The 25,641-nt window shown below is 42.7% G+C and overlaps 2 protein-coding genes across 4 annotated transcripts in view; both read left to right on the forward strand.

Annotated features, from left to right (window-relative positions):
• The window catches only part of GNPAT (glyceronephosphate O-acyltransferase), a 28,090-nt gene extending 15,249 nt beyond the window's left edge, over positions 1-12,841 (forward strand). For both annotated transcript variants that reach the window (XM_077346611.1, XM_077346618.1), the window contains exons 9-16: positions 1,156-1,379; positions 4,303-4,548; positions 7,249-7,328; positions 8,829-8,969; positions 9,862-9,964; positions 10,055-10,148; positions 11,581-11,642; positions 12,264-12,841. In XM_077346611.1, coding sequence (XP_077202726.1) covers positions 1,156-1,379; positions 4,303-4,548; positions 7,249-7,328; positions 8,829-8,969; positions 9,862-9,964; positions 10,055-10,148; positions 11,581-11,642; positions 12,264-12,307 — 994 coding nt within the window. In that variant the 3' untranslated portion in view covers positions 12,308-12,841. The remainder of the gene's footprint in view (positions 1-1,155; positions 1,380-4,302; positions 4,549-7,248; positions 7,329-8,828; positions 8,970-9,861; positions 9,965-10,054; positions 10,149-11,580; positions 11,643-12,263) is intronic.
• A 2,588-nt stretch (positions 12,842-15,429) lies between these two features.
• Positions 15,430-24,915, forward strand: PDCD2 (programmed cell death 2). Of its 2 annotated transcripts, XM_077346644.1 has the most exons (7): positions 15,430-15,828; positions 18,124-18,366; positions 19,041-19,193; positions 20,957-21,072; positions 22,027-22,143; positions 24,328-24,455; positions 24,696-24,915. In XM_077346644.1, the coding sequence occupies exons 1-7, from the start codon at positions 15,525-15,527 to the stop codon at positions 24,712-24,714; spliced, it is 1,080 nt and encodes a 359-aa protein (XP_077202759.1). In that variant the 5' UTR covers positions 15,430-15,524; the 3' UTR covers positions 24,715-24,915. The 2 variants fall into 2 exon arrangements, with proteins under 2 accessions (XP_077202759.1, XP_077202748.1); XM_077346633.1 differs by lacking the exon at positions 24,328-24,455 and having other exon boundaries at positions 15,431-15,828.
• The last annotated feature ends 726 nt before the right edge of the window (positions 24,916-25,641 follow it).

The raw sequence follows: 25,641 nt of genomic DNA on the forward strand, positions 1-25,641 counted from the left end.
GTGGTTAAGTGCGGTTAAGAAGGTGGCCTCGATACTGGAGGAACCGGGTTTGATTCCCCATTCCTCCTCCACATGCAGCCTGCTGAGTGACATTGGGCCAGTCACAGCTTTCTTAGAGCTCTCTTAGCCTCACCTACCTCACAAGATTTCTCTTGTGGGAAGAGACTCCTTCAGGTAGTGAAAAATGGGGTACCAAAACTAACTATGAGCCAGTGGAAAAACTGATCTCCATTCTGCCCTCAAGCTCTCTAGGTGACCTGGAGCTAGTTACTCATTCTCAGCCTGCTTCACTGGGATGTTGCAAGGATAAAACTGGACATAGAAATCCACACTTGCCACTCTGAGCTGTTTGGAGGAAGGATGGGTGAAAGAAAATTGCTGAAAGAAAATATCAATGAGAAAATGTCGTAGATAGACAGATGGGTGGAAGTTAGCAAATGTAGATTTGAAGCCAATGAAGCAAGACATAGAAGAAACCAATCACGTGATGGTGCCTGATAATGAATAGAGGATTCTGAAATGCCTCAGAAATGGCAGTATCTCAGGTCTCAGGCAGCTCTCATCTTACCTTCATTCCTAGTTCAAGCAATGTGGATATTTCCGGGCAATTAGTTCAGAGTTCAGTTGTGATTCTCCTGTTGTATGGGATCTAGATACTCCCCTCCCCCCAAGAAGTACTCCTGCTTTGAGGATTGGGTCTTCTCCCAGCATGTAAGCACTGTCATTGCTGGCAATAAACATTTGCCCATAGGTGACACCAGGAATGCAGTCTGTGCAAAGCCCAAACTTAACCTAATTAAGACTAACTGATCTATAGAAAGTGAATAGCTTTCTTAATGAAGGGTTCTTTCATAAAGAAATTGTCAAAAATGCCAACACAAGGAAAGTGAATGTGGTTTTTGATGTTAAAATATACCTTGTTTGGGGAAGTTGTTTATAATAAAGTTAAATGTTTGCACTGTTTATTTTGTACAACTCCCCCCCCCAAGAAAGCAGGCACAAAATCTGTTTAGAAAATACCAATGTCTTTTCACTGACACATATGTATGTTCCATATGGTTAGATTATGAGCTGCTATTTAGTAGCTCCATGGCTTCAGAGGGGACACAAGATGCTCTATCTGAATGCCTCTGCTGACTGGACTTTTCTTTTCAGGCATATTCCACAAAAGCCATCTGAGGAAATCCAAGAATTTGTTAGTGATGTGGCCTACAAAATAGAACTTCTTCAGATAGAAAACATGGTTCTGAATCCATGGATATTAATTTCTACTGTCCTCCTCCAGAATTTACCAGCTATAAATATTGAACTTTTGGTGGAAAAAACACTTTGGCTGAAAGATTTAACTCAGTCCTTTGGAGGATTTCTTGACTGGCCTGGTAGGCAGTGAATGTCATATGTTCCTTTTTGTAAGGGCAGCACAACATGTCAGTTTTAATAGATGTTAAAACAGTGGATTTGCTAGGACTCCACTATAAAGCCTAAAGCCTGGCTCTGACCGACTTAAATACATATATAAATCAAATATTGCAGGATAACAACATATGATAATGGTCCTTCCTTGGTATAAACTGTTGTTTAGATAACAAGAGTCTCATAATACCCTATAACTAATTACTGTACTGTGGCTTGTTTTGGGAAACTAGAAAACTAGAACTTTTGACTAGAACCTTTGACTCACCCCCATCCCCATCTTTTGGCTGGGCACATCTTTTATATTCATATTCACATTCACATTCATATTTATATACCGCCGCTCTCCAAAGTCTTGTGGCGGTTTACAGAAATTCATAAAAACAATAAAATCCCATTAAAACATAAATAAAACACAATATCGCGATGGCAGATAATAACCCACTCCCCTCCTCCCGTCCAGCAAAGTCTATTACTCTCTATCTGGGAGCAAGGGACTTAGTTGGTTTCGGCTAGAGATCCACAGGTGACAGCGCCGGGAGTCGCCCTGGCTTCAACCATATGCCTGGCAGAAGAGTTCTGTCTTGCAGGCCCTGCGGAAAGCTGACAAATCCTGCAGGGCCCACAGCTCTTCCGGGAGCTCGTTCCACCAGGTTGGGGCCAGGGCTGAAAAAACCGGGGGCCCGAGACCACCAGTAAATTAATACCCGCCGAGCGAAGAACCCTGCGGGGGCATAAGCAGATAAGTGGTCCCGCAGATAAGCCAGACCCAGGCCGCGTATAGCCTTAAAAGTTAAAACCAGAACCTTAAACTTGATCTGGAAGCAGACGTAACCAGTGCAGATGACGTAGCACCCGCTGAATATGGGCCCTCCAAGATGTTCCAGTGAGAATCCTTGTAGCCGTGTTCTGTACCACCTGCAATTTCCAGGTCAAAGCCAAGGGTAGCCCCGCATAGAGTCTGGAAGTGACCATTGCATGGGTCACTATCGCCAAGTGTTCAGATGTTAATCTGCTGAATGAACACTTTATGTCTCTTATAAAGTGGGTTCTGGTTTTTCACGGTATATGCACTAGACTTGAAGGTGTCATGAGACGCTTTGTTCTGATTGCCATAGACTAACATGGTAACCCACCCCTCCACACACAAACACATACTTTGTAACTTGAGGTTTAAGTGAGGGTCATTCCACACCCAAAAAATGTGAAAGGGTTGCCTCTTGCAGATGCTTTTTTGTTGTTGATGTTTTACATGATGTCAGCTGCATATAGTGTTCCAGCAGCAAACTGGCAGCTACATCCTCCATTTTAAAGCACTAGCTGGGGAATCCACAAAACTGCATTCCCCCAGCCTTGTAGTGCGAGCGGGAGGTGAGCAACCAGCACGCACTAGTGAAATGGCTGTGCATATGGCCAGAAGTAGCGTAATCTCCATCTCTAGCACCTGCCCTCGTGCCCGCCTCCCTTTCCCATCTCCCTGGAACAGGGCTTTTTTTTTTGTAGCAAGCCACCTGGAGCAATTAATACATGTTGCTTAAGCCGAGCAGAGTCCCTCAAACTCTCCCCCCCTCCAAATCAGGTAAATATTACTTTTATGGATCTTCAAGCCTCATAATTCCAAAATGGGGTGGCATTAAAATATGCACTATGCATCTATGATTAGATGAATAGGCATAGCAACCGAAAATTTCTGCTTTTAAAAAAAAGATCGCTTTCCCTTTAAAGCTACGAGAAAGCTGATTGGCTGGCTGCCATGATTGACAGGCAAGGGGAGACTCACTGGTCTTGCGAGTCCCTCTCTGCAGCCATTTTAATCAGCTGTGCTGAGTGCCTGGAAATGTCAGAAAGCAAGAGAAGAAAGTGAGAGAGCAGCAGGTGAGAAAAGGTGTGTGTGCGATTTTTAATAGCGTTAAGCAATTGCTCTGGCTTAATGCAATTTTTTTAGAAGTGCAGAATGGCCCTGATTGTCATGTGGTACAAGAAGTCTGTAAGCCCACCAGTCTTTCCCTAAAGTCAGCTGTGGCCAAGAACCTTGGTAGGCATAGCAGTCAAGAAACTGAATTAGTTCAGTGGCAGGTTTCACTCTTATCAAAGCTAAACAAAGCAGAGATTCAGAACACCTCTCAGTCAAAGTTAAGCAGGGAAGAGGGTGCTTCTTACCTGGTTTCTAATGTTCTAAACTGCCCTAAACCTTCAAACTAGGATATAATAAAACCTCAATGCTGGTCCTGTGGTGAATATGCCCTGTCTTGCTGACCAAAAGGAAATGCAACTTTGTGTAATTCCTTCCCTCAGGGAACAGGACGTTTAAAAAACCCAGAAGGCTCGGTAGTGAAATGAAGAGCCTTATGGTTAGTCCCAAAAGGCACTAGTGCTACAAATTATGTTCACAATCAATGAAATAAAAACAACATTTAAAAGTTTGCATTTCATCTCATACTTCCAGGAAAAATATTTCTTCTCCCTTCTCCTGGACAAGCTTTCATTTTTTTACCTCATTAGGAAGCAGTTGTCTTGATTTTTGTTGTATTCTGATCGTTTTTATTACTTTCTGCTGTAGTTCAGTGATAATTCAAATGTTAAGCCACTTATGCTGGCCACTGAGATCTAAAACAGAACATTGTTTTTTCTTGTTTGAAGGGAATAACATTGTATAGCTCTTATAGTCTACAATTAGCATTGATCCCATCCCCCGTGGCATTTTCTAATGACATAAATGAGATTTCTGTGGCGCATTCTGGTATCAGCTGGAACACTTACTTTCCTTCCATGGCCACCTCCTTTCACCAAGGCTGCCTTTTTCTTTTACATTCTCACTGCAACACAGAAAGCGAAAATATTTGTTTGTTACAGGCACTGATGTCCATCTATAACTTGTTGTTTCACTAGATAATCTGTGTGCCAACAAAGCTGTACGATCTAGCCTTTCTCTGCACTCCAACATTGCCAGCCTTGTCAATGGCCAGGTGGTTCTTAATGACACAGAAACGGGACTTGGTGCTGCTGGGGAGAGTGTTTTTAAAGATGCCCTTTCCGTCCTCCTGTGTGGGTCCTACAGGAACCAGCTGCTTAATGTCTTTGTGCGACCAGCCCTTGTAGCACTGGCATTGCAAATGACACACAGTTCCAGAAAAGGTAGATTTTGCCATGTTTCATTATATTACAATCTATACCTGAAAGCTTAGCCAGATATATATATACTTCCACGATTCAATTTTGTGAATCTTAAGTCAAGCAAGAGTTCAGGATATAAGACTGTGGGCACTTTACTTCTCTCCCCCTCCATCCCTTGTGTGCATGTCTTGTGTGCATGATGGGAGTTGGCTTGGGTAAATAAAGGATTGTAAATAGTTATAAAAATCTTTTGTGCTTGCTAATCTCCCTGTGCACTTCACTGGTTCAGGGTCTCTCTCGCTTTCTGGGTTTATTTGGGGTTTTTTGTAACAAGTATGTGCTATTAATTAACATTTTATAGTTCACAAAAATCACTTTCTAAGATATTTATAAATCTAATACGCTAATTTGCTGCATCATAGTGTTGATTTTGCATACAAACTGGCTTTTGATCAATTGATTGAACTTATATGCCACCACTCCCAGGCCTGCTGAATATAATAAAGGTAACAATAGTAATAACAATAAAAAGAGAAAAACGTTCTAACAGTAAACAATCTAACAGGCCCATGCCTGGTCAGATCTGTTGCATGGGTTCAAGGGAGGGCTTTTTGGGGCTCAGTAGGTGTTGTTTAGTTTTGGATGACCTCAACCAAATGCCTAGTGGATGAGCTCCCTTTTGCAGGCCCTGCAGAACAGTTTTAGTTCTGTTAGGGTCCTGACCTCCTCTAGAAGCTCATTCTAAAAGGTACGGGTCAGGACAGAAAAGGTTCTGACCTTGGTTCAGGTCAAGTGGACATCCTTGGGGTCAGGGATCACTAGCTGGTTGGAGGTGGTGGAGCACAGAGCTTTTTGAGGGGCGTAGGCAGAAAGGCGGTCCTTTGGGTACACTGGGCTCAAACCGCATATGGCCTTGAAGGTAATTACAAAGGCCTAAAGCCTGATCCGGAATTCAATTGGTAGACAGTGCAGTTGTTGGAGGATGGGCTGGATGTGGGACCTCCACAGTGTTGCTGTGAGGACCCTGGCCGCTGCATTCTGGACCATTTGCAGTTTCTGAATCAAAGTTAAGGGTAGGCCTGCATAGAGCAAGTTGCAGAAGTCTAGCCTGGAGGTGACCATCGCATGAATCACAGTGGCTAGGTGTTCCAGGGCCAAGTAGGGCGCTAGTAGTTTGGCTTGGCGAAGGTGGTAAAAGGCCAGCCGGGCCACTCTTGTGACCTTGGGCCTCCATGGAAAGGGAAGCATCCAGGATCACGCTCAGGTTCCTGGCAGTGTGAGCCACTGATAGTTGTACTCCATCCAGGTAGGGCAGATGCGCTTCCTCGCTTGGACCCTTCCTGCCTAGGCCCAGGACCTTCCGTCTTTGAAGGACTGAGCTTCAGACAACTCTGCTTGAACCACCTCGTCACTGCTTCCAGACAGCTGCCTAATGCTACTGTGGGAGATTCAGGGTGGTCATCCATCAGGAAGAAGAGCTGGGTGTCATCCACATATTGGTGACAACCCAGCCTGAACTTCCGTACCAGCTGGGCAGTTGGGCACATGAAGATGTTAAATAGGATCGGAGAGAGGATTTCTGCTTGCGGGACTCTGCATGTGAATTGGTGGCACCTTGAAGATCTCTCCCCTAGTGTTACTCTTTTGCAGGCCCTGCGGAATTGCAATAGTGCTTAGTAGGTTCTCTTCCTGTGACCCTCACTAGTTCAGTCTGCATTTTATACTTTTACAACTCCCATTAATTTAAAAAGGAATTAGACAGGATTCCAGCTTCTGTTAAGCGGTTGTTGTTAGGTGCGAAGTCGTGTCCAACCCATTGCGATCCCATGGACAATGATCCTCCTGGCCTTCCTGTCCTCTACCATTCCTCAAAGTCCATTTAAGTTTGCACCAACTGCTTCAGTGTTTCCATCCAGCCACCTCATTCTCTGTCGTCCCCTTCTTCTTTTGCCCTCAATCGCTCCCAGCATTAGGCTCTTCTCCAGGGAAGAGTGTAGCACTTTTACTGCATCATCTTTTAAGATTTTGAATAGTTCAACTGGAATGCTGACACATCCACTAGCTTTATTGTTGCTCAGACTTCCTAAGGACCATTTGACTTCACTTTCCAGGATATCTGGCTCCAGGTCAGTGACTACCCCCTCGTGGTTATCAGGGATGTTAAGCTTGCTCTTGCTCTTGTTAAGCAGTAGCTGTTCTATATTAGCTTCCTGTTCAAGGAGGTTATCTGCATGACAGCTTCCACAGCATACATTCATGGTTATCCATAGCCCAAGTGAGGTCTTCTGCAACTCCCTTTCAGTTCAGTAGTGTTTGTGCCAGAGAAGCATTTCCACAGGATTGCTGTTTCTGAGAAGCCCCGTGCAGATGAGCTGTCCCATGTGTTGGCTTACTGTGCAGGGAGGGAGTTGCACTGAGGCCAGCTGTATGGAGGAAGAGCCCACATGCACACACCCTTCCCCATGGTGGCAAAAGGAAGGGGGCATATATGCAGCCACTTTCTCAGGTGGAGGAGGACAGGGCCAGTCTCTCTCCCCTTGCATTGAATTAATGGGTGGGTGGGTCATTTGCATGAGACTGTTGGCTCTCATATTTATTTGTACACTGGTTGTTCTGTTATTGATTCAGAAGTGTTTTCTTAAAAATAGCATTTTGCAGATGTTTTCCTCCTTTAGAACAATTTGCAATTAAAACAGTGTATGGTTAACATTTGTTTTTCAGAGGAAGTCTACAGCAGCTTTGCTTTCTGGCTTGATGTTTTTTCTGATGAATTCATCTTTTTCCCTGGAATACCCCTGAAGGTAAAGTATTTTCACTGGCATTGGGACTATGTTCAGGGTAAATAAGAAGGATGTGCTTGATTGTTTTATGCTGACCTTCTTGTGCGGTTGCTTTTGGGGGTCTGTAGTAATAATTAACGCCTGACCAATCTATGAAGGAGGAGGAAGCATTTGCTTTAAAATACAGGAATAGCAAGTGGAATTTCTGCAGCTACTATTTTCATTATCACAAGATCACATTTTCACATTATCACAAGATCACAAGAACCCTCCCACCCTTCAGCCCAAGTTCTCTTTGAAAAGGCCCCAGTTGTGACACTTATATGACCCTGTAATATTCAGATCAGGAACTCTGTGGTGCAGTTGGTTTTGCTTACACCCTCAATGTTTGTCCTAAACATACTGGTGCAGTTCAATTATCCTGCCCTTTTGGAGTTCAGGGCTTAAAACACCCTATGTAGTTTACTAGTACCGTAATTCAGGAATATTGATGAAGTAGCATAGACTGCTAAAGTTGTAAAGATGTTAGATTACAGGTGCCCTGCTGGATAGGCTGGATAGTTTTGGAAGTGTAGAAATCCCTCCAACTGATAGGATTCAAAAACCTTCTTCCCAATTTTCCTCTCTCTTCCAAGGCTGATAACAAGATGGGGATGCAGTTCAGATTAGCAAAATCACTTGAAGGGAAGGTTTGAACACTCTTTCCCTGTACTTTAGCCTTGATTGTGGCTCCATGTGGTGGTTATAGCCTTTAAACAAAAGAAGAAGGACCAGTCATGAATTTCTAAGCATCATGTATAGTCTGGCTCTGAGAGAAACTGTTTACAAGATTGATAGTGCAAGCAGCTGGTTGACAGCACAGCTATTCCAATGCAAAAGAAGTGATGAAGCAGTGTTGTATCAAGATTATTATCAAAACTGTCTTCCTTGCTTGACCTAGTTCAGAATTTATACTACTGAAGTATAAAGACTCCATTAGAGCGCTTTCATAGATGGAAGGCTTTCTGCCTGTGGAATGAGACTTTGTCATCTCCCCTGTCCCTCTGTTGTTCCAATTGTTCCCCCAAATGCTGCTTTTGGGGCATTTCAGATTGCATTTTGGGCTGGAGTGGGGCATGTCAGAAAGTAAAACAAATCATTCCTTGAAAAACAGGTTTTGATTTGGAATTGGTAAGCAAACTTCATTTTCACTATCTCCTCCTTGCCTCGTGCATCACACCATTTATCATGCAACTGATGACTCTTTGATTTCAGCAAAGAACCAGCTACTGGGTAATATTGAAAACTGCCTGCATTTCTCAGGGTAGCTAATACAATCTTGATCTCCCCCCCCCCCCTCCGCCTCTTGCATTGCTGAAAGAAAATATCAATGAGAAAATGTTTTAGATTTCATTAAAATTTTGTGTGTGTTTGACCTAGTTATCATTTGTCAATGGGCAGAAATATTTGTGTTCACCTGTAGTTGTATACATGCCATTAGGCTCACTAAGGAAAGAGTAATTACTTTTGCTTCACTTCTAGGATTTTGAAGAAGGCTGTTACTTGCTTACAAAATGTGATGCAATTCAAATCACTCCACAGCAAATCTTTGTCACCGAGAAAGGAAGTAATGTCATCTCTTTTTTGGCAGGAATGTTCAGGCCTTTTGTGGAAGGCTACCAGGTACAAAGTTAACTGTACAATTATTTCCAGATATTAAAATATACTAGATAGTTCCTTCTTACTCATAGTAACTGCTTTGCTCAGTGATACCAGAATAGAATGAATAAGCCACTATTTGTGTTATCTATGCCAAGGAACCTCTCTCTTTGCAGCTTAATCACAGACACAGTTGTGTTTTTTTTAAACAACACTGTACCTCTCTCAATATCATATGGAAACTGAGAAGGGTTTCAACAGCAGGCTCTGATATAGCATAGAGGAATACTGTTAGTTTAGCTGGAATAGTGTTTGTAGAGTTGGGTGTATGTCTATATATTTGCCAGCTGAATGGAACATGATGAAGAAGTAGAAGAAAAGCTGGGTGCTTTTATACCCCGCTTTTCACCCGAAGGAGTCCCACAGTGGCTTATAAATACCTTTCCCTTCCTCTCCCCACAACAGACATCCTGTGAGGTAGGTAGGGCTGAGAGAGCTCTAACAGAACTGATTTGCAAGCACAACCCTAAGAGGACTATGCCTGGCCCAAGGTCATCCAGCTGGCTGTATGTGGAGGAGTGGGGAATCAAACCCGGTTCTCCAGCTTAGAGTCTGCCACTCTGAACCACTACACCATGTTGGCTCCCTGACTCACACAAAAGCATGTTGTGATAAATTTATTAAAGTTCTAGAGGTTTATTTGCTATTCAAAAAAAAGGTTTTTGTTTTGTTTTTTAAATCCTCCTGGGACTGTCCAAACTCTTGGGGAATGTCTAAGAAACTGTCTATTTCAACTTTTGAGAATTTACCTCAAATCTCATAATGGGCCTTTCCTTCCCATTGAATTATATATGATAGAGTTAGGATAATTTGAAAACATGCAGTACTACAAGAACTCTTATTCCCCTCCCCTTAGATCATTTGCAGATACCTTTCCAAGGAGATGGCAACTGAAACATTTTCTGAGAAGCAGTTTATTACTGGTGTCCGAAGTTTTGCATCTCAGCTTCTTGAGACAGGTAGATGTTCTTCATGGGCAGTAGATAATTCATTTAGTTCAGGACTTTGGTATCAGGGCTGAAGTTCATATCCTTCTTTCTCCTGTTCAGGAAGCACACAGTGTTATGAGGTGCTGTCATCAGACATGCAGAAAAATGCTTTGGCAACTCTTGTGCGATTAGACGTTGCAAAGAAGATAAAAATGTGAGTATGACTTTGAACTTGCAAAAAAAATTGGGAATACAACCCAATTCCAGTCATCAAAATCACTGAGAATAAAATTAAGGTATAAGGCTTATTACAGTAATTCAAGATGCTGGAAAACACCAAACATAAAATAATTCCTCAGGTATAAAACATTGGGCTGAGCATAGCAATTTGCCAGTGGAAGGTACTGATTCATGTACATGATGATCATGATGATTAATTAAATTAATTAAATTTCTAGCCCGCCACTCCCAAAAGGCTCATGGTAGGTTACAAAACATGCATAAAACCCCCAATGAAATTACCCCCTAAAACAATCCCATAATCTATAATGCACAGCAGAGAGAGTCCAAGACATAACGGAACAAAAAACCCATCAGATCCCCTCACACTATCATCCCTGGGGGTGGACAGGAGGTACTGACTTTAATCCACCAATAGAGTAACCAGGGGGGGGGGGAGGGTCTCGATCTTCCTCAGCACGCCAGCCTCAACCATAGACCTGGTGGAAGAGCTCCATCTTGCAGGCCCTGTGGAATGCCAAAAGCTCCCACAGGGCCCATAGCTCTTGCTCCCATCCCCCACCTCAGCCATGTTTTCTGACCCTTGGGAAAGTTGGTTCTGAAGGTGATGGGACTAACAGACACATAAGCTGTGCTGAAGAGAGGGAAGGAGGATAAAATTATCATCAACTCCCTTCTTTAGTCAAGCTTTTGGTAAATCAACTTTCTTGAGGTTGGAAAGGATCACTGAAGGGGAACAATGGAAAGATGCATCACTGGATCCATCCCAGTATGTAAAAATGGAACCAGATGAAATATGACAAATGCCTCTTCAACCTCACACCTTTTAAATTGTTAACTAGTTTTTCTGTCTTTATTGAATTTATTTGACCCTGGAATGTTTTCAGTATCCCAGAGAAATAAATCCAGGTGATTTAACTAACGTTTTAGAGACCACTTTTGGCAAATTGGATTTGAAGATTGGCCGGATGGCTAACATGCCATGAAAATTGCAAAGCTGTCCAGAAGTACGTTTTTATGGTACAAAGCCTGATGAAGTCTTCAGCTGACATGGACCACTGTTGGCTGAGCATTTCCAAATTTCAATCAGTAGTTGTAACTGCCACCTTTCAGAATAAACAACCCACATTAAAAAGTGATATTGATTGGCCTAAGCAATGCATTTAGCGAGCAGGATAAATATTGGCAAGTCGTTTGTCATGTCAAAGCTCCTTGATTATATGCTGGAAGATATAATGTACAGTAAATATAATTAAATCTAAGAGGAATGACTTCTCAAAGTATCAGATAGCATGAAGTTGGTCTGAAACAAATGAAAAATGGCTGATCATATAATATTCTTCACTTCCTATTTCTTTGGAATGGATAATTGGAAGACATTATGGCTTGTTTCTCCCTCCCCCCAGGTCTAATGGATTCACTTATAGTTTAAGTAAAGAGGCTCTGAGTAAAACTGCAGGAATGTTTGGTAAGTGTGTTATTAAATTGATAGAATACTGTTGTAAAGGTTGAGAGAATGTTTCCCAAATATAAAACCTTCTGGTACCCAGTTTTCACTGGGTCTTCTGTGAATTTTAGGGAATCTTCACAGCAGAAAGTTAACCTCTTTTCAAATAAAAAGGGGGAAACAAAGACTGTTGAAAATGAGGTGTTTGGTATAATGCATTTACCTGCTACAGGCAGAGCTTTTAAAGATTCATCAATAAATCTTTTTTTTTTCTGTAGCAATAATGTAGACTACTTGCATTGTATTATCTTTAAATATTATAAAAGGGGATTGAAACGGGGAACTAAATGTATTAAATGAAGATCGTAACCTTTTTTCTTTTTTTTTGTACTAACAATGTAGATTGCCTGTATTTCACTATCTTTAATCCTGGAAAATAAAATAAAAATTTTATTAAAAATAAATAAATAAATCGGTATTTGGAGGAGTCAGTGTCCATGGGTCACATAACTAATCTCAGTTTGATGGTGTGGGGTTGTTTTTACTTTCATAGTATGTCTTATTTTTATTGCAGATTTGTAAAGGAATGTTGAGTGAACTCTGTGTCTTAGAACTGTTGTGCTTTCTCTTCCTCTCCTTTAGAATCTAGGATACCTGTAAGGAAACCAGTTGCCGCACGACTTTAACAGGTTTTAGTGGTTGGCCCTGCACACTATGATTACAGAGAAGAGCTGAAGCAGATTATGGAAGGAATGTTACAGGAAGCTGAAGAATGCACTTGAAAACGTTTTTGCCACTCCTAGGTGGGAAGAACTCCAGAAATTGAGAGACTTTCATCAGCACTCTGAAAACTTTTATTAGTCTTGAGGCTTAAAATTATTTGTATACTTACATTCTTCTTAATCAACATTGTTTCTCTCCTTCCTTCATCCACAAGTTGGCATTTGACAGAATTGCACAGCGACATCTGAAATGTTTGTCAAGATAGGAAAGTAGCTGGTTTTATATCATTATTTTGTTCTTGTGGAGAAATGTAACTAAACTACCAAGATGTAACATTAAAAGGAACATTTAAGGAAAAACTCATTGGTTACTATTTATGAAGAGATTAACCCCGTTCTTCCCATAATACTAGTTGCCCCCAAATGCCAGTTCTGTAACGCACTGACTTTAAATGTTTGTATATGCAACTCTTTCAGAATTAAAAACAGACAAAATAATCTTTTTGGTTGCTTTCCACAAATACACAGCTTCCTCTGATGGCATGAGCATTCTCTTGCTGTTACTATTTATATACTAGTAATAAAGCCCATTGCATTCTGTAATACAATGGGCACTAGCTCATGGTTTGGTGCGGCTTTAGTGTCTCACTTGGAAGGTCTCTCTGTGCACAGCAGTCTTGACCCTAGGTAGTGTGGAATTCCAGAACATGAACCTACATCAATCCAGCAATCTTTACTCCTCTCTGCAATGTTTTCTTGACCTGAAACAGTTCAGGGGGTGCTATGTGGCTTGTTAGGTGGCTGCAGAGGTCTTACACACTTTTGAGGCCCCACTTTCAAACCTCAAGGAATATGTTCAGAACAGGGACAGCCAACCCTCCAGTTGGGGTCTGGAGATCTCCTGGAATTGCTGCTTATCTCCAGACTATAAAGATCAGCTCCCCAGGTAAAAATAGCTGCTTTAGAGGGGTGACTCTGTAGCATTGTATCCCAGAGGTTAAAGGATGCCAGCCTTCAGGTGGGGCCTGAAAATCTCCTGGAAGTACAGCTCATCTCCAGGCAGTTAGGATGAAGGGAAAGCTCTCCCCCACCACATGCAACCCCTCAAAAGGAATGGCTAACACAGTCTGTTGCTTGACTGGTGATGTCTGCCCTTCTGAAGCCTACTGCTGCCAACTGCAGTCCCTGTTATTGTCCACAAGGCCAAGTTGTTGCCTAATAAAAGTGGATTACCTAGTTCTCCTCAAAGTCTGTCTACTTTCTTGTAAAGCCAACTCCACTGGAAATTCTGGGCCACTTATGTCTTTGATTTTGTAGGACCTTCCTGGCAAATACTGATTTTTATTTACCAGTCTAAACTTGAGAAAAGTCACTTCAGTTCCTGTCTCTCCAGTCATTTACTTGTTCACCATTTACAATTTCAGGCTGTAAATATTCTTTATTTAGAACTTCCTGCACTTTACAGACTCACGCTTCTGTGGCCTCCGTGTCAGCCAACTGTTAGGCAGAAGGGGAAATCCCCCCCCCCCCTCAAAAGTAAAGCACGAGTATGCCCTCAGACTCCCCTGCGTTGCTTTCAGAAATGCCTCTCTTCGGGCTGTTAGAGGCTTCCTTCACAGCAGGCCTGAAAGGGGAAGTTAGCTGCCAGGAACAGCTAACTCACCTGTGACGGACTCAGATGAACAGAAAGAACTGTGAGGTAAAAGAACTGTGAGGAAAGGGTCAGGAGTGGGACATTCATGCTGATTGGGATGGCCAATCAGACTGAAAGAGGTCCCAGCAGGGAGCCGTACAGGCAACCTGATTGGCCAAGTAAACAGTGAGGCCCAACTCCTCGGACCCCTTACCATCTTTATTATAATGCTAATGGTTACAGATTTCATCTCAAATATATTTTCTTAGGTCCTTGCATACCTATTTGGGGGTAGGTCTCATTGAAAGTAGTACTTTGTTATAGATGTGCAGCTTGTACTATGCTTGATTTATGGAGGGGTGGGGGATGCAAGCACAAGTTCTCAGCGTGCTCACTGTAGTCCTTCACTTATGGTTGAAACTGGCAACCTAACAAAGCATGCAACTACTGGCTTGTATCGTACCTGAAGCAAAAGCCTCAAGCAGGATGCTACCTACTTTGGGCATTTTGTAAATTTAGAAAAGCTGCTGATATACATAATGAAGAATACTTAACTAAGTGATACGTCTGCTAATCAAACTACTGCTTGTATCTTTACAATTGGGCAGTAAAGGGCTAGATTTTTAGATTAGTTTCATGCAGCATTTGCTTTATTTACAAATTGCACACAAGTGTAGCAGATACATTGTTTTTTCCTTCCCTAGACCTTTTTTCCTCTTTACTCGGGCGAGGAGGTTCCCAGTCCTAATGAGACACAGCCATCAGTAGGTCTTTTCCTAATCCTTTGTGCCCATTGAAGGAAAATGATATTATTTTGTTTATGCCCTGGTCTTCCATTTATCTGAAGATAAATACTTACCATACTGCAATAAATATCTGCAGTGATTGCCCAGTAAGTTGTCAAAGAGAGGTGAGTTCATTTTGCCTTCCTCTTCCCCACTCCAAGCACTGAGTCTTCTGAACCTGCTGTATTCTATGGCAGGTCCCCAGAAATTATTATTCCCTGGATTCCTTGGCCAGTTCATGTTGCCAGAAGCCAGCCTAGGTCTCCCAGCACAAGCATGCTGCTAGGAAAGGGTATGCCTTGTTATTTTTAATCAGGTGGATAGCTGCGTTGGTCTAAGCATTGTGGCGCCTTGAAGACCAACGAGGTTTAATTCAAAACCTTACAGCCAACATTCAAGTTCGTTGGTCTTCAAAGTTCCAGTGAACTCAAAGTTTGCCCCAACATTTTGATATTATAGAACCGGGGTGGGTGGGGATACAGCCGTTCCCTCCTGGGATCCATGCCGGACAAATTAGCTTGGACCAAATGTCTTCTTCCTCGCTTTTCTCTGCCTGTGTACCCCTGCCTCGGAGGCCGCGGTTTCACCAAGCTGTGCAAGGCCTTTGGAGGCGTCATGAGGACGGAGCGGGCCCATCGCCGGGCCGCCAGAGGCGCAGCTCCTCCTCCTCCTCCTCCTCCTCCTCTCGCGCGCGTCCCGGGGAGGCCGCCCAGCGCGCCGGGCCTGCTGCTTTCCGAACCAGCCGCCCCTCCCTCCGGCGGCCATGGGGTCGCGGGCGGTCGAGCTGGGTTTCGTCGAGGAGGCGGCGGAGGAGCCTTGGCGGCTGCGGCGAGAGCAGTTCCCCTCCAAGGTGGGCGGGAGGCCGGCTTGGCTGGGCGAAAGCGGCCTACCGGGCCCCTCCGAGCTGCGCTGCGGCGCTTGCGGGCAGCCTTGCGCCTTCCTCCTGCAGCTCTACGCCCCTCTGCCCGAGCGCCCCGACGCCTTCCACAGGGGCCTCTTCCTCTTCGCCTGCCGCCAGCCCGCCTGCTACCGCCCCGCCGCCCGCTCCGCCCCGGCTGCTCTGAGAGGTAAGGAGGAGAGGTAAGAAAGGGGCCCTGCCCTCGCCCAAGGCCTGGGGCTAATCGCAGCGCTCCCTGAAAAGCGACCAGCGTCAGAGCGTCCCTGGCCCATTTATTACACTTCCTCCAAGAAACCCACCACGATCCTGAGGAAATGACTGGCCGGGGGTCACCCACTGAGCTTCCTGAATGGGCGGGAGTTAATTGTTATATATATATATTTTAATTTGCTAAAACATTTATCAGGTGAAATGGCCCATATATGATCATGTCAGTCCACCCTTCCCTCCAACAATGGCCATTGAGGGGCCTGAAGGGGGTGGGAAGGGGAAGAGGCCACAGGTGTGCATGTACACAGTTATGCTCCCGAACCATAGTCTGCACGGGCCACTTCTGGGTTAGCTTGAAGAAAGTTTCAGGAGTTTCTCAGTGCTAAAAAGTTGAGGTTGGTTTATGTCTCAGTGGATCTGTTTTGAAAAAGCCTCAGAAATCTTTGTTCTTTATGCCTATTTACATAAGTGAATTAAGGTACTGTTAGGGATGCCAGCTTCCACCTGGGACTTGGGGATTCCCTGGAATTATAGCTCATCTCCTAATTGTTCCTCTGGAGAACAGGGATGTTTTGGAGGGTGACTTCCCCAGGCTCCATCCTCATATCGCCAGGAGTTTCCCAGCCTGGACCTGTCAACCCTAGGTACTGTAGCTGAGAAAATAAAGTCTCAGCATCCACATAGGCGACCCAAGCTCCCTTGGGCTGGTCCTCTATCTTCTTCTTAGGGAGTAGACTCTCATGCTAAGGAAGTGAGTTCTCACCAGCTACAGGTCGTGCCATATACTTCCCACATATCCCTGATGAGAAGGGGGGAAATCTTCCTTTCCTCTTACTGAAATGTTGCTCTGGTAGTTGGCAGCTCCATAAAATAATTGTCAGAATCGAAATATTGAAGCCTGCTCTGGCAAAATAGGAATATGTCTGAAGCAAGTAGACGTCTTGTGCAGTTGTGAATTTTGCAAATAAAACCTGCAACTTGCATAGCAACCTTTGGGGTCCTCAACTGCTGGCTTTTGTTTGACACATTAGTTTTGGCAACCCAGTGATCAGTGAAAGGAATCACGATTTTAAAATCACAAATGTACTAGGGATATTATCCATCCAGGGATAATATTATCCATCCATCTTAAGTCACATTGACTTTTTGGTTGAGAACATCTCTAGCTGGGACCGGGGGCTGCCCAAGGCTTGGAGTTGATGTCCTCCATGATGTCTGGCCCCCCAACTAGGCAACTGCCGGATGGCCGCCGCCGCCGCCGCTTTCAGACCATGGCAGTATCACTGAGCCTGGTGGGTGGGCAGTGCTTCCTCTCTTCTCCTCCTCACCTCTTCCCCACATGCTGAGGCGGGTCAGCTGGCCAGGTGTGAGGAAGATGAGACAGGATAGTGGGAAGGGACATGATGTGTGGGGACCTTTTGGGGGTGGCGATGGGGATAATGAGGGAGACCGCGATGGTGCTTGGTAGGAAGGGGCAGTTCTATCAAGGTTCAAGATGAGCCTGCAACTGGTTTTGGGAATTGGATATGCATGCCATAAATCAGGGATAGTCAACCTGTGGTCCCCCAGATGTTCATGAACTACAATTCCCATGAACCCCTGCCAGCATGGGAATTGTAGTTCATGAACATCTGGGGGACCACAGGTTGACTACCCCTGCCATAAATTACAAAATGCCTCCCGCTAAGGATAGGGAGGGAGCACTCTTCTCTTTCTCCCTCCCTTTCCTCCTGCTTGCTTCTCTCTCATTCCCTCCTGCTTGCTTGCTTGTCTATTCTTCCTTCTTTCTTCCAGTTGTTTTCTCCAGAGGAACTGGTCTCTGGAGATCAGATGTTATTCATGAAGATCTTCAGGCCCTCACCTGGAGGTTGGCAACCTGGCTTCCTGCAGTCCCCCTCCCCAGCCATGATGTCCTCACATAATTTTATTTTTCTCCAGGTTATGCATATACCAAAAATGGTGTTATAAACAGAAACATCAGGATAATATAGGAACTTAGCTTGACACTTCAGTTGTGAATATAAGCAGTAAACATTGGAAGGTACATTTTCTTACAAAGGCTATTGTTACATGTTGACACATATTATATGAATGTTACAGAAGTATCAGATATTCAGCCTCTGCCTCTTGCTTCAAGAAAAGATTAAGGCATACATACTATGGTATGTCACATCAAGGACAAAAATTGTAAATATAAATGGAATATTGTCATACTCTTTCAGGTTATTTACTTTGATTTTTTTTCTCTTCCAAGTTTTTAGGAATCAATTACCAAGGAAGAATGACATCTATTCTTATGAGCCCCCACCTGAAGAGCCACCCCTGGAAGTGGTGCCGGGTGCAATTCTACAGCTGAAATCTGGGGCAAAGTTGTGCCAAGTCTGCGGGTGTTTGGGTCCCAAAGTGTGCTCTAAATGTCACAAAGCTTATTACTGTAGCAAAGACCATCAAGTTAGGGACTGGAAAGCAGGACACAAACTGTGTTGTGCACAGTCAGGTGAGTGATCTGAAACTTCAGAAATCCATACAAATTTAGAAAAGTAATGCTTTCAGAATGAGGCTTAAAGGAGAGGTACGTCAATCAATGCATACCACTTGGATTTATATTGTTTGCACTTTAATCAAATCCAAATTCAGATGCCAGGGCAAGTCCTGAATGGGTGTCTTTTCAGAAGTCCTGCTGTCCAGACACGAAAAGGAACAGTGTCATTGCAGAGTTCTAATATATCCTGAAAGCTTAGCATAAGTTTGAAGAAATTAACTGAGATGTGACTCTTCTGTTAAAAAGTCGAGGCTTCTGTAATTATATGCTATTTCTAGTTAAAAACTAGATTTTCCAGCATACTATTTTGAAGGATGGAAAGCCCCATATTCATGTGATTTGGGGCCAACATGAAGCTGTGAGTATCACATAAAATAGCTATTGTGGACAAATTTTTCAGTTTCTAATGTACAAAACTGATGTAAGTATGATAGCTGTTTTCTGTTAGTTTAGAAGAATATTGGTTGACAGAATTAATATATTAATAGCTGGTTATAAAAGCAAAAACCCTCTATTTTGAGTCTTGTTTTTAATTTGCCAAACTATTTCATATTATATGTTTGTTAACATATATAATTCAAAATGTGAATATGGGATAACTGGAAGCATTTTTTGTTTCTGTTTTATAGAGCAGACAGATCATGTTATACCAGATCATAAATTTCTTTTCCCTGAGTATGAAATCGTAATAGAGCCTGAGGAAATGGAACTCTCTAGCATTGGTGAAACAGAACAAAAAGATCTAAAGAAAAATAAAGCCACGACATGTGCAGATAGTACATGTAAGTAGAAATCAGTTTCCACAAGCCTGCTTTGTTTTTCAAAGGAGTTCAACATTCTTTAATCAGGCAAGCAAGAAACAATCTGTTTCCAGACATTCAGGGGCTCTGATTTGTTTAACAGGCTTGCACTGCCCTGAGGATGTTTGGAAAGGGAATATTTCTCTACACTTTGGAAACTATTTTTTGGATTTCTCAATGTACCATTGCTGGGATTAACTCAGCAGGAATTCTCTCCATTCCAGTGAGGCAAAAGGGACAACCCTTGAGGACTTCTGTGGGACAGGAAATCTTGCTTCACTACCCTTGCTGGTCCATCCTGCCTTTGCCCTCAGAACTGGGGTCAGCAGGACTGCCGATGCATGGAGCTCCCCCTTGGCAATGCTGAAGTACGCACTGGTTCCTGCAGTTGGCAGGATGGTTGTTTTCCTCAGTTAATAATTTTTATTTATTATATTTATTTACCACCCTCCCTTGCTGCTCAGGACGGTTTACATTGGAAACTCATAAAACAGTACAATAAACATCTTGATTTGAATATGTAATATTTTTAACAATAGAAACGTATCAGATAAAACAGTTTACAGTTTAACATTCAACAATGGAACATTTGAACTCAGTTTTACTGCACTGTGGTTTTTCTGTGGGTGCAGCTGATGATGGGAGGGACCTCTGGGCTCTGGTTGGTTCACTTGTTTCCACTGAAAGCCTGTTGGAAGAGTTCCATTTTGCAGGCCCTGTGGAATTGTTTTAGCTCTGGCAGGGCCCTGATATCATCTGGGAGTCATTCCACCAGGTGGGGGCCAGGACAGAGAAAGTCCTGGCTCTGGTTGAGGCCAGATGAGCTACCCTGGGGCCAGGGATCAGGGCATAGGTAGAGAGGCAGTTAGGTACTTAGGGCCCAAACCATGTATGTCCTTGAAGGTTATTATCAGAACCTTAAGCTTGATATGGTAGTCAACTGGTAGCCAGTACAGTTGTTGTAGTGCAGGCCACATGTGGGCCCTCCAAGGTGTTCCCATGAGGACCCTGGCTGCTGCATTCTGGACTAGTTGGTTTCCAGATCAGGGATAAGGGTAGGCCCACGTAGAGTGAGTTGCAGAAATCCAGCCTAGAGGTGACAGTTGCCTGGATCATTGTGGCTAGGTATTCTGGGGCCAGGTAGGGCACTAATAGATTAGCTTGATGAAGAGCGCCAGCCAAGCTACTCTTGTGATCTGTTCCTCCATGGAGAGGGAGGTGTCAAAGATCACACCCAGTTTCCTGGCTGAGTGTGTAACTGATAGTTGTACCCCATCCAGGTAGGGCAGTTGTGCCTCCTTGCCTGGATCTTTCCTACCAAACCACAGGACCTCTGTCTTTGAAGGATTGAGCTTCAGATGGCTCTATCACTGCTTCCAGACATCTGGCTAATGAGTCTGAGGGTTAGTCAGGGTGACTGTCCATCATGATTAGATTGTGGTAGACAGAGGTGTGTGAGTTCAGTGCAAGAAGCCTCCCAGATATGCTTTTTGCTTCAAACCAAGACATCTGTTGGGTGGCTGTGGGAGGAGAGCTTGCAGTGTGTTTTTTACTCCAAGCCATCACTGGCCAGGTGGCTCCTGGCATCTAGTTTTAGTTGGCAGACCTGCAGGGGATTGGTGAAAGAGGCATGGAGCAGAAGAAGGAAGGGGAAGATGGGACAAGTCCATCCACTAAAGTGTTGGATCCAGCATGTTATTATTGGTGGTTAACAGCTATATACTTTTTTTGGTGCATATTTTTAGATGAAGCAGTTGAATCCCTGGATGAACACTTGTTAGAAGGAATGGCAAAGCATGAAACTGAAGAAGATAAGATTTTTCAAGAGTTTAAAGAAAGAACATCTTTGGAACCAGAACAGGTTTTAAAACTAAATTAAAAAAAATTGTTAAAGAGCTTCAGCCAAGTTTAATGTCTGGGGTGTAAACCATGTTTTTGAAATTGGTGGGAATCTTGCTTAGATTTCAGGCATAGTGCTCTCATGACACTGATGCATTTGGATTTGAACCTGGGCTCAGGAATTTAGTCTTGAGGAGATCTTTATGGTGATTATTAATTAATCATTAATTAAACTTGTAGCCATTATGTATTATATACATTTATATAATTGTTAAATGTATTGATAATAAAGGATTGAAGTTTAGCTTAACCAAAGATAACAAGCCTGTCAGCATGGTGTAGTGGTTAAAAAGCAGCAGCCTCTAATCTGGAGTTTGATTCCTCACTCTTCCACATGCAGCCAGCTGGGTGACCTTGGGCTAGTCATAGTTCTCTTAAGAGTTGTTCTTGCAGGGCAGTTCTCTCAGAGCTCTCTCAGCCTCACCTGCCTCACAGGGTATCTGTTTTAGGAAGGGAAAGGTGTTCGTAAGCTGCTTTGGGAGGACTCTGTCAGGTAATGAAAAGCAGGATATAAAAGAAGCAGTTCCTCTCTTCTATTTCCTTCCACAAATAAATGTCAGAAGAATTTGAGTTCTTAGTGTATCTGGATTATTTCTGAAGGTGGCTAAGCAAGCAGCTTTGTGATTGCGGTGGAGAAAGCTCAAGGATTTTTGTGGGGATTGATGCTGGTTTACCCAACACAGTTCCAGACAAAGGAGGATTTGATGCTGCTGTATTGTATCACCATTCGTAAATATTTGAGTCCCAGAGAAAATGGCATTTAAACTATTTCTATTCCATACTAACCAGTCTGCCTATGGCAGTTATAAATAACACAAAACACTGATTTCAGGGACACTAAAATTAAACTCGCTTTCCTGGTTTAGGTCTTTTCTGTATAATGTAATTGCAACTTTTAATTTTACTTGGATTTCAGATTATCAGATATTGCAGAGATGGAGAAGGGCCCATCTGGATTTCAAGGGAAAATATTCCTCTTGAGACAGACATCCCAAATTGTGCATGTGGTGCTAAAAGAGTATTTGAATTCCAGGTATGTACGTTTGGCTTGTGTGCACATGCCCCCTTGTCTCCACAAGTCAAATTATTTCTCACCTCTTAGCAGTTTATATTCCAGTACAGTACTCTGCATTCATGGGATTCAGGGTAGCAAGTCCTGTTCTTTTTTTTTTTTAATAAGCACAAAGGAAACAGTAGTAGAATATAATAGTTCCTAGCTAATCAGTAGAAAACAAAGATCATGGCATCTGGCCCTCTCAATTCCTGGCAAATAGATGGGGAAGAAATGGAGATAGTGACAGATTTTATTTTCCTGGGCTCCAAGATCACTGCAGATGGGGACTGCAGCAAAGAAATTAAAAGACGCTTGCTCCTGGGGAGGAAAGCTATGGCAAATCTAGACAGCATCCTAAAAAGCAGAGACATCACCCTACCAACAAAAGTGCGTTTAGTCAAGGCTATGGTCTTCCCAGTTGCAATGTATGGCTGCGAGAGTTGGACCATAAGGAAGGCCGAGCGTCAAAGAATTGAGGCTTTTGAACTCTGGTGCTGGAGAAGACTCTTGCGAGTCCCTTGGACTGCAAGGCGAACAAACCGGTCAGTCCTAGAGGAGATCAACCCTGACTGCTCTTTAGAAGGCCAGATCCTGAAGATGAAACTCAAATACTTTGGCCACCTCATGAGAAGGAAGGACTCCCTGGAGAAGAGCCTAATGCTGGGAGCGATTGAGGGCAAAAGAAGAAGGGGACGACAGAGAATGAGGTGGCTGGATGGAGTCACTGAAGCAGTCGGTGCAAACTTAAATGGACTCTGGGGAATGGTAGAGGACAGGAAGGCCTGGAGGATCATTGTCCATGGGGTCGCGATGGGTCGCACACGACTTCGCACATAACAACAACAAGCTAATCAGTGTTCTTTAATAAGCATTCTGTTCTTTTTCTGTGACTCCTCTTCAAGGAAACAGGCCAAATAAGACCTGGTTTGTCTAGCTGACAAATTTCCTTTTTCCTCCTGATATTTTAAGGGGTCTTGAAAGGGAGGTATGACAGAGTGCACTTTTAAAAAACTTACACATGCTGTAGAAAAAGAGTAAAGGGCTGTGGAGGGTTAATCCTTCACATAGACGGAGCACCTTGACTGACAGGGTACTCCAAGCAATCCAGTTGCCCTAGCTGAGAAGAGTTAAGTACAGACAATTTTTTAATTCAGTCTTGAGTGAGAACCAAGGGGAAGTTGGCAAGGATGTGTGGGTGGGTAGATGGAGAGTCCCATTTGAACAAACAAACAAAAAAAAGGGATAGAATTTCCTAACTAGCCTAAACAGGGTGATAACTCTGAGTGAAGTGATCCCTGATGTGTGGATGGAAACTGCCTTTGGAGACATTAAGAGTTAGTTAAAAACTCAATACAAGTAGTAGTGTTTCAAGAAAAGGGGGTTGGGGACTGGAAAGTATGCATCAACTTCATGGAAACCAAAAAAGTCAGACTTGTCAAAGAAATTGTACTGAAGTGTTTGCAGAAAACACTAGAAGAAAAGCCTCTCAACATATTTAAGTCACTCTTAAGAAATGTTGAATAAAATATTTTGCTAATTTGGATTATATAAATGTCTCAAGATGCATTAAAGTTAAAGGGGTATCCTGGCCTAAGCATATGGCCAAAATATTATACTGTGGGACAGTCAGAGTTCTGCAAAGAAGAAATCAGATTACTAGGGTGGTTTGGTAAGTAATGAAAATGGATGGAATAATCTTGCCTTTGAGTGGAGTGGATGGGGCAGTCATAGGAGGCAGTAAGAACTTGACTAATTCAAGGGGAAAGAGGAAGGATGCCTCACAGGGCAAAGGCCCATAAATTTTTTTCTAAGGGTCAAATAGGGACTTAGTATTTGGGAATGGTAGACAACACTTATGAATTGCTTTAAATATTTTTATTCTGCTCTTTCAGAGCTGAGATTGGCTTACAATGAATTAAGACTCTTTCACTACTTAAAAGCACTATCTGTAGTTTCTTGAGCCAAACCATAGTGTTACAAACCTATCCCCTAATCAACAATATTCTGTTGTCCAAAAATTATTCAGAATCATTATTTAAAAGCACCATCTTGCAAGTTTCTAAAACAAAGAGGAATTGACCCTGGAGGTCCCTTCCAACTCTATGAAGCTATTGAATTTATTCCACAACAGTGAAACTCCAATGAAAAATCTGGTCCTTTCAGACACTATCCACATCTCTCAATGAGAGTGAACAGATGGGTGGTTTTATGTTGGCAGACCTGGAGGGAAGGCTATCACATTTCCATAAAACAAGGGAACACAGGGAACTGCTCTTTTTCAAAAGATCATTGTAAGTTTAAAAAGAAGTTTTAGCCCAGAACTCTGATATGATTGCACTGTTATTTTATATTAAATCCTAGTTGCGTATTTCTTGTTGAACGTTATGATCGGAATTAGCTTACATACAGCATTAAATAAATGTTTTTCTGGAATGCATGTAAAAAAGATGAACTGATCTAGTGTGTATTTTTAAAACTGATCCAGGATGACTCACTCATTTTAACAAAATTATATGCCTTGTGTTCCTAAGGTTATGCCACAGCTGTTGAATCATCTAAAAGTTGACAGCTTTGGAGAAAGCATTGACTGGGGAACTATAGCTATCTTCACATGTGCTGATAACTGTAACTTGGGCAGCCAGTATACAGAAGAGTTCGTTTGGAAACAGGACATATCAAGCTCAGTGTAATTTTCTTCATTTAAACTGGATCCTTTTTAAAGAAGTATATTAAAAACTCTTATCTGAACAAGGCTACGACTGTATGGTTTTTTGCATTAGACTTAGAATTGTAATGTAACAGGCAAAATTAACATACATTTTCATTGTAGGGTGGTTAGCATATTGCTCAATGCCTGTAAAAGCAGACTACCATGCTTCAATAAAATACTGCCAAAGTGAGATTAGCATCTCATGGTTAACAAACTCATGGTTTGGAAAAATTGTACCTGACCCTAGCTGAAAGTTAGCTTTCTATCCATAAAACTAATATGGCCTAAAGATTGTTTCAAGCTTTACAAATGTAAACTTTTCCCTAGCTTTGTATCTTGTACAGAATTGGAAATTAATGCTTAAATTCAGATGGTATATGAATGTATGAACTAGCAAAATCAAGCTGTTTTATTTCATTTAGTACTATGGTAGTAAAACTTAGCTATTCTACGTGGTGAGCTGTAGTCTGAAACTGATTTTCTTCCTGTTTTGCAGTCAAACTAGTATGTCAACCATAACACCAGAATCTCTAAACCTTTGCCACAATTGTATTTCGTCTAGAAACTGATAGCTAAAATAACAGGAATATACTGTCTTAAGTACTAGGTACCTTTACAACTACTTAATAGAGGAGGGTTTCTATGGTACGGCATCAGAGCAAAATACATATATACTCACAATTTAAGAAAGCGGTTCATGTGGATGCAGGGTGTGTAGTGTACAATATTCTAAACTACTAATATGGGGCAGGAGTTGTTCACAATAT

This window comes from Paroedura picta, chromosome 1 (genome assembly GCF_049243985.1).
Source record: "Paroedura picta isolate Pp20150507F chromosome 1, Ppicta_v3.0, whole genome shotgun sequence".
NCBI lineage: Eukaryota > Metazoa > Chordata > Lepidosauria > Squamata > Gekkonidae > Paroedura > Paroedura picta.

Excerpts from the sequence above, each read along its gene's own strand:
- PDCD2 (XM_077346633.1), top strand. The coding sequence starts at position 15,525 with ATGGGGTCGCGGGCGGTCGAGCTGGGTTTCGTCGAGGAGGCGGCGGAG. Across the intron at positions 15,829-18,123 it reads CGCCCCGGCTGCTCTGAGAG|TTTTTAGGAATCAATTACCA; the intron begins GTAAGGAGGAGA and ends TTCTCTTCCAAG. Across the intron at positions 21,073-22,026 it reads CATCTTTGGAACCAGAACAG|ATTATCAGATATTGCAGAGA; the intron begins GTTTTAAAACTA and ends CTTGGATTTCAG.